At 36.8% G+C, this 8,901-nt stretch overlaps 1 protein-coding gene and 1 pseudogene across 1 annotated transcript; both read left to right on the forward strand.

The window, feature by feature from the left end:
• Nucleotides 1-367: 367 nt before the first annotated feature.
• Nucleotides 368-8,721, forward strand: LOC111325925 (guided entry of tail-anchored proteins factor 1). Its single transcript, XM_022929844.2, has 6 exons — nucleotides 368-520; nucleotides 1,078-1,173; nucleotides 3,304-3,373; nucleotides 6,544-6,611; nucleotides 7,267-7,381; nucleotides 8,000-8,721. Exons 1-6 carry the CDS (start codon nucleotides 434-436, stop codon nucleotides 8,062-8,064), a joined length of 501 nt encoding a protein of 166 aa, XP_022785579.2. The 5' UTR covers nucleotides 368-433; the 3' UTR covers nucleotides 8,065-8,721.
• On the forward strand, nucleotides 1,185-3,293 carry LOC148725921 (uncharacterized; annotated as a pseudogene).
• Nucleotides 8,722-8,901: the final 180 nt, after the last annotated feature.

The raw sequence follows: 8,901 nt of genomic DNA on the forward strand, positions 1-8,901 counted from the left end.
AGCGATTGAGAAAATTGATTCGCATTACACGACAAAAATAGAATCGTATTAAGTCAGTCTGTCTTGTTTGCAATTCCTTCGATTTAAAATTTTATCACACCAATTATTGCTTATTATTTCAAATTCTACCCTTGCAACACCTTTTGCTCTTTTTTTGCATTTGCATAAGAAATTAAAATTTTCCCTTCTTTGGCCTAGGTAACGCGTCTTTAGCAAAGAAAGAGTGGGGTGGGGGAGAGCAATAGTTTTTAACGTATGATTCAAAGTCTCCGTGAGAGTTAAAAGAACTGTGGATGCAAAAAATTATATGCCCTCTCATCTCCTAACCAAAGTCAATCAAGCCTACATTCGCTAGCTTTATATATAATTATTACTCAGTAACCTTGTGAGGTCTCAATTGCGGTGAAAAACTGGTGACGAGTTGGTAAACAAGATGGCGGTCTCAATGGTTCTGTTCGTGTTCGTGTATGTATTTGTCATGAGAATTCTTTACAAATCGTCCGGATTTCTGGCTGACTGGGTAAAAACTATTGAATTAAATTGAGTTTTGTTCGTGTGTTTTTAGCATACTATGCATAATTGTTAAACCTCCGTAGGATCAGCTTTTCTCTGAAAATTTAAGGCATGTGTGTCTATTATTTAGGACATTTTAATAACTATCAAGGGCTGTTAATCGGTTTTCCTGTCGGAGGTATTGGAGGAGAATGCAATGAGCTAGTTTTAGATTCTGTGAAATTAAATTGCATTGAATTCCATAGCGATGAAAAAATGCAAGTTAAAAAGGAAAAGAATAGTAGATGATGTTGAGAATATAATCATCAGGGGGAAGTAAAAACGCTTTCGATCAATTTGTGATAAAACTGATATTAATTGTTAAGCATCACTTTTGTAAAATCTTAAGCAAGTGGAGAAAGGGTCGATTTGTTACGTCCTGATTGTTATTGTTATTACAAACCAATTTTGTAGCACTTCGCATTTATTAAATTGGCTGGGTCAGCCTCAATCATATTCTTTAATTTGTAGTTAGTTTCACTTTCAATGTAATTATGCATCAATTTTTTTTTTTTCCCTAAACAGTTGCCAAGACTTTTGATGAGTAAACAACAGAATAAGAGTCACGTGAAAGACACAATCACGGAACTGAAGAATGAGCAAATTAAGATAAATGCTCAGGTAAAGTGGAGGTTATTTACAATAAATCAGTTTTCAAATCTTGTGTTGAACATCAGACTAAAACCACAATAAAAGAATGTGCAATATGATAGCCAGCAATACCTGTAATTTATTATCCAACTGTGCTTCATAGAATACTAATAACACCCAAAACGAGTACAAATATCTCACAGTATTTGTGCTCTGGTGAACCAGGTAGAGAGATTTTCTCGCATTGCGCAAGCAATGAATGGGACTCAAGTTACAAAAAAATATGGTGGACACTTTAAATTACTCCTCCAAAGGAAAAGAGCATGAACTTAATTATGTCCATGCAGCTTTGGAGTATAACGGCTATCCATCTAAGTTTATCAGAAACAAACAGGCTAGAAAAAATCAATCCTCAACAACAAATGTATCCCCAGAGGAACTTGTTTGAATGTTTTTCAAGATGGTTGAACTGACTGAGTCACGCAAATCTTTCACTTCTCTTCCTTACATCAAAGGAGTAACTGAACCTTTGACAGGTGTCCTCAAAAAACATGATGTCACAGTTGTAAACAAACCATTTACCACTCTACAACAAGAGTTCCCAGCTCCGAAATTCCGACCTTCGATGGAATTGCAGACCAATGTTGTGTATTAAATTCCCTGCACAAATTGTTCGTGGTGTTATATTGGGGAAACCAGTAGAGCTTTTAATACCCGAAAAAAAGAACATTTGAGAAATATCAAAACTGCGGCCAAAGGTTCTAGAACTGCTAATCACACCTGGTCCAACAACCACGCCGTTGATTTTGAAAACGTGTCAATTATTGACAAAGGCACTTTTAGAACCAGAAAAACATTAGAAGCGTGGCATACCAGAGTGACACCTAACGCAGATAACAATTCTTGCCTGTTACCTGGACAATACAACATTCTTTTTTAACAAATATTCATAATCATTTACATTTTCATTATTTCGCAGTTCATGTCTTCATTTAAATTCTCTCATCGCTTTCTTATCATTCATTTTACCCATCGAAGACTGCAGTTTGGGCAATCGAAAGCTCGTAGTTTTTAATCATTTTAGCCAGAGATCGTTTTTAAATTTCAATTAAATTATTTAATTCACCCGCACTAAAATAACAATTTGGTGTGTTGGATAATAAATCTCTTAATAAACATTTTGTTGTGTAGTAATAAACATTTTGCTGAGTATTTTCACTTTCTGTTTGCATTTTGACTCAGCTACAGGCTTGTCAAAATACGGCACAACTCGTAAAAGTACTCAGTGATACTACACAACAAAATGTTTGATAAGATATATGACTTGTATTCTGTGGGCCCACACTCTTATAAGTACACTTCCTGGAATAAACACTCATCTCCCCAGGCCATAATTTCAAAAAAGGACTCCCTCAAATAACCACCAAACCCTCTCCTTCCTCACTTTCCTCACTTCGTTTATTTAATAGTATGGATACAAGGAAGTCCTTTTTCTCTTGCCACTTCATTTGTGAATTTGTGACTTTTTAAGCTTCAATTACAGCAGAATTGGTATAGGAGAATAGTTTCTTTTACATTCTAGTTACTTCTATCTACAGGTGCTTTGTTATTTGTTCTTTTGATTTCTGTCCTATTGGCTCTCCCCACCCCCCCCCCCGAACTGAAAATTTAAACAAGCGTGGAAGCACTTCTTCAAGAAAGTTTTCTAACCATTTTTTTTTTTCACTGCATTACCGCAGTAGGGTAGGACTAGAACGGAACCTATCCGAACCATGCTAGTAGTCCACCCAATAAATCCCACCCATCCCACCCCAGGGGAGGACATCCATCACACAGTAATCTCGCGTGTGGGAAATTAATTTCTCCTACCCCTAACCCTGTAGGAGACGGGACAACCATTTATTCATCCCTATCCGAGAAGACTAGAATATCTAACCATTTCTTGGTATTATAGAAAGGTAGCATATTCTTCTCGACAATTATTTTAAGACCTTGAGTGTTGGTCCGGCTGGGGCTTGAACCCTTGACTTCCCGCACAACAGTCCAGCACTCTATCAATTGAGCTAACTGGGCGACAGTTAAAAGATAATTCTATAGGAGGAAAAGACAGTATATTAGAAGCCAACTTTTCCTAGTCAACATCAATTTTTTTTTTTTCAGGATGAGTTTGCTCAATACATGCGCCTTGATAGAAAAATTAAGAAATTGACTGAGGAGCTGTCACAAACAGGTACTCTATGATCACTGATTGATGATGCTGCAGTTGTAAATGGGGACAAAGTGTGAGGTTTACCCTCTGAAATTATGAACATTGCTTGAACTCCTTGACTCTCAGAATTTATTAACATCTAATATTGATACATTATCCAGCAAACAGTTAATGAGAATAATCAAACCTATCTGGCAGAGGTTTTTGAAACCTCATTCTTGCAACTAATTTACAAAGAAATGTGTTGCAGGTAGAGGGGAGAATTTTAATCATTAAATCAATCTTAGGAGTTAAAGGGTAACTAAGCATTTTTGAAGTGATAATTAAGGTCATTCATCTTTCATCCTTTAGGTATTGGTTATTTATAGCGGGGCTCCCACATGCGCTTCAAGGTTAGCTCAATGGATAGAGCGCTGGACTGTTGTGTGGGAGGTCGAGGGTTTGAGCCCCGGCCGGACCAAGACTCAGGGTCTTAAAATAATTGAGAAGAATTTGCTGCCTTTCTATAACATCAACAATTGGTTAGATATTCTAGTCTTCTCGGATAGGGACGAATAAATGGAGGTCCCGTCTCCTGCAGGGTTGGGGTAGGAGACATTAATTTCCCACACACGAGATTACTGTGTGATGGATGTCCTCCCCTGGCGTGGGTTGGGTGGGTTTATTAGAGGGCCATATGTTAAAAAACTCTTTACTGGATTAATCATGTATCTACCCTCTCGAAATAAAGAACAAAGAACATTGCCCCATACCCATGGAATATGGTCAACCTCTTTTCATTTGGTTGTCACGTGACTGATCGAGCGTACATACTTATGTACGTGCCTTCAGATTGCATGGGTAGGGTAGGGGAGACTATCAAAACGAAGGGAGGGGTGTCTCAGGTGAATCTTGGCAAATGCACATCTTATATGTTATCATATATTACAAACTTGGGAGCTCTGCTTTTAGGCTTGGCTAAATCTATATATTCTTACATTAGAACTTGAATTTGGAAGTAAACGTGGGGCTCACTCTTTAAATATTTTTAGAAAACCCAGCTCCTTGAATATTTAGAATAATTCCTTCTCATGCATATTTGACAAATTCCATTTTCATTATTCTATCTTACCCTACTCAGGCTATTCTTTTGTGTCAGATTTTGTTCAAAATGAAGTTAGGATGAAATGATCTGAAACTTAATATTTTATCTATTTTTGATCTGTTGCAAATGAATTATCATAATGATAACTTTTAAAACAAGAAAAGATTCAAAATCAACTTGGTTTGAAATCATTTTAACCTGAATTTCATTTTAACCTGAAGTTCATTCTAACCTGTGGGAGATGTTGTGGTTTTATGTTTAGTGCATTGGACTTAGGGCTGGGTTGTTCAAAGCTGAGTTACTTAAGATATTCCAGTTTTAGTGTGAAATCTGATTTCAGATCTGAAATTTTTAAAGGAAAAATCAATATGTTTCTTCTTGTCTACAATTTGATGATCCAATATGCCTTAAAAAGACTGAAGAAATTATATGTCTTAAAAAGGCTCTTAAAGAAAGGAATATTAAGAAACTCTGCAGTAATAAGCCTTTAAACAAACAGGCATAGGTTCAGTGAGAGGTTGGGTTTAAGACCTGGTTGGGTCAATGTGTTGTGTTGTTGGGATGAGACACCTTGTCACAGTGCCTCTTTCCACCCATGGGTACTGGTCAGCTGGATGGGTCATGGTCCAGGTACAGACTCTTTCATCTTACTGAACCCTTTATCTTTATCAGTAACACATTCCAGGAAGATGCAATCCATGTGATGGAATGTTGTATCGAGAAGATCAGGCACAGGCTGATCCATGATAGACTCCTTCTCAATGACGATAAGACTGAGTTTATTATTATTGGAACACGCCAGCAACTTAACAAATTACAGGCTATGAATATTAAAGTAGGTGGTTCAGAGATGAAATCTAGCCACCAAGTTAAGAACCTTGGGAGCTGGCTTGATCCAAACCTGAATATGCGCCACCATATTACTAATGTATGTAAGGTGGGTATTTTCTACTTGCATAATATTAGACGTATTAAGAAGTATTTATCGAGAGACAGCTTACTCACTCTGGTACACTCATTCATCACGAGTAGGTTAGATTACTGTAATGCTTTATTGTATGGCCTTCCCAAAGAGCAAATAGCTAAGTTACAACGCGTGCAAAATTCTGCCACCAGACTAATTATGGATATTGGGAAGTATTCTCACATTACTCCAGTACTCTATGAGTTACACTGGTTACCAGTACTAGTGCGTATACATTTTAAGATCCTATTATTAACTTTTAAAACCATCCATGGCCTCGCACCGGCATATATTAGCAATCTTTTAGTTATCAAACGCAAGTCCTTGTACAATCTTAGATCTAACTCAGGTATTTTATTAGAGCCACCTAGAGGTAAAATGCTGGCAACCCTGGGTAAATGTGCATTTCAGGCAGCTGCACTGCATCTATGGAATGAGCTACCATTGCAATTATGCAATATTTGATCTGTAGAAATTTTAAGAATTCAATTAAGACTTTTCTTTTTAGGCAATCCTTTCTATAGTGGTTAAGTTATGAATTTTATATAGCCAATTTAACTGTAATACATAATTATTTTTGAATTAGTTGAGATTTTAATATTTAGAGATATCAACTGTAAAGCGCTATTGATCTGTCATTGTAAATAGTGCTATATAAGAAATACATTATTATTATTATTATCTCCTAAGATCTGATTGAGAATTCTCCCCTCTAGCTGTTACACATTTCCTTGTAAATTAGTTATGAAAATTGAGTGCTAGATCAGATAAGAACTTCTCCCTGATGAGTTTGAGTATTCTCACTAGCTACCTGTTTGCTAGATAATGTATGGATATGATAGGGAGAAGTTTCATGTTAATCACTTCTGGGAGTTAAAGGGTTAATTAACCTGCGATGCCTTTATACACAGCCTTTGTACACAGGTGAACTAAATATGAATTCACCATTTTGATACTTGTGATTTACTCACTTGTAAGCTCTGACTACAAAGAAATAGTAACTACATTGTGATGTGTACATTTTCATTGCACATCAAATGAACTGGGTCACAGGAATATACTGTACAATATTATGGAATTACTTTTCTTGAATCCTGAATTTGTTTTTATTTTGCAATGTGTGAAACATTTTTTTTTATTTAGTGAAACAGAGAAGTGAGAAGATATTGCAAATAAGAAAAATTTTAACAGTAATATTCATGGGACTACTGGTAAGTGTGATCTACTTAGTATCTGCTATTGTAATTTCACTGTCAAACCTTTCCACTTCCAGAAGTGGCTAGGAAGTAATAGGGTTGAAGACCAATTTGCCTTTAAAACATGCAAAGGGACCCTTAGACCATTGGTTTTGGTCTTTGAGGCATGAGGCAGATGTGACATCAAAGCATAGATTTAACAATGCAACATATAGTCGTAACAGAAAATTACACAACAGGCACAAAATAGTCGTAACAGAAAATTACACATTTCTTGTACACATTTAGTCATAACAGAAAATTACACAACAGGCACAAAATAGACTAAGTTTTCTACCCTGTTAGGATACATGTACCTCAGGTTGTTTTATAGTGCTTTAATTTTTACTTGTGGATACACAAAAGATAGGAATGAGTAATGTGGGGATTTGATGTGGAAACTCTGTGGGGTTAGCTCAGCCTTAGAGTCTGGATAGAGCTTGCTTCTTAACAAAGGCCAATTGTTAAATCCAGCAGATCAATTGGCAAGGACCTTTGTAGAGATAATGGCTAAATTCTGTTTCTTGGAATACAGAATCATTGGCTTTCAGTAAAAGCACTACATAATTCTAATCAAATTCTGTACAGTATATCCTTAAGTTCACTAGTGTCACTTTGATTCTTCTTGAAGGGCATTTGTCATATAACATTTCTGATGCTGTACAGAAAGGAGCCAGTGGTGTTGTTACCTGTGGAGTGGTTCTATCCACTTAACACTATTTTAGCATTCCCTACTGGAATACCTGGTGAGCTACAGTATGAAATGATATCAAAGCAAACTGCAACTGACCAAATTTTCCTTTAATTAAGAAAAATGATAGCTTTACAATGCGCATATTCGACTGCAGATTATTGTGTTGTGTTCCTTAGCAAGAGTGTGTGTCTCCATTAAGGAGTATAACAGTTACTCCAGTGGGTGACAGCAAACTGTTATCTCTTCAACTACTGGGAGTGACTGGCATTTAATTTCTCCAAACATTATCACTGGTGAATCAAACAGTAGGGTCACAAGAATAGGGGAAATGATTAATATTTGATTGAAACCTTGATTGTGAAACAAATTCTTCTCCTTGTCAGTCCATAGGAGAGGTGTAAAGAACAGTAAGGGGAATATGCATGCTGATATTAGAGTGTAAGGGGACCAGGTTGAAAAAAACTTGAGGAAATGGTTAGGATTGATGGGGTGCAGTTAACAAGAAGTGTTTAGTTGATCAATTTTCATTGACAAACTCCTGATTTGGTAATTGGGTAAAATTACACTTGGGTTGTTCCTTTAGTTTAATTACTGTACCAAATTATTAACCTTTTCTTTGTCATTGATCCTGATAATGATGACAGTAATGTCAATGTTTCTCTTGCTTCAGGGGCTGTTGGACTTCCATGCTGGATAGTTACATCAAATAAAATCATCTCAACTGTACTATTTTGAGATTAGCGAAGACATAACTATACTAAAGGTGGTAAGAGGCAGTAAAAACTGAGACTGAAAAGATGTCAGTTCTGCTTTGCAGCCCAGCCCTTGCTGTGGTCTGATTGGAAGAATACATAACCTGCCTTCATGATGCTTAACGTTGGAGAAACTGCAGTGAGAGCTAGAACACCATGGTCTAATTACTTTCAAGTAATGGATGAACCCAGATTTGAGGGGGTGGGGGTGGGGTGGGGAGGGACTTCATTTACTATCCTGATGTAAGAGTGTCCCCACAAGATAACTGAAACTATCATTGAAATGTGTCCATCACTGAATAATGACAACAGTGCACCCTTAGCTGTACGTGGTGCTGAAGTGAGAAAGTCAGTCATACATGTTGTGCGGGCAAACAAAGGGCCATTCTGAAATGACTGTAAGATGTTTATTGTCTTCTGTAATATTCAGAAACAATAAGTAGCGCCAAGAAAAATTGTAATCATGTGCTAATTCTACATAACATTCGAAGCGATCCTAAAGAAATCGCCAGGCGTTACACTCACTCAACGGGACAATAGAGCTTTTTTTTCTTGCGTAGGAGGCAGTAGCCATGAAAAGCCCAACTTCAAACTTGTAATATTATTTGAAAAATTATTAAAACGAGGTAAAAAACACTCAGCATTTGACAAGACAAAACAAAGTTATGTATCCTTGTCGTTGTGTTTCTTGTTCAGAAGGTTCAGTGGACGATTTTAAGAAGGCAAAACCGCGCCAGAAAACGCTCATCGTGAAGAATATTCTTAAACAAAATCCCTTTTGAGTGGAGCACCTAAAAGTTGGTGGATGGGGAGGGGGGGG

This window comes from Stylophora pistillata, chromosome 8 (assembly GCF_964205215.1).
Source record: "Stylophora pistillata chromosome 8, jaStyPist1.2, whole genome shotgun sequence".
Lineage (NCBI taxonomy): Eukaryota > Metazoa > Cnidaria > Anthozoa > Scleractinia > Pocilloporidae > Stylophora > Stylophora pistillata.

Excerpts from the sequence above, each read along its gene's own strand:
- LOC111325925 (XM_022929844.2), top strand. The coding sequence starts at position 434 with ATGGCGGTCTCAATGGTTCTGTTCGTGTTCGTGTATGTATTTGTCATG. Across the intron at positions 6,612-7,266 it reads TAATATTCATGGGACTACTG|GGCATTTGTCATATAACATT; the intron begins GTAAGTGTGATC and ends TTCTTCTTGAAG. Across the intron at positions 7,382-7,999 it reads ATTCCCTACTGGAATACCTG|GGGCTGTTGGACTTCCATGC; the intron begins GTGAGCTACAGT and ends CTCTTGCTTCAG.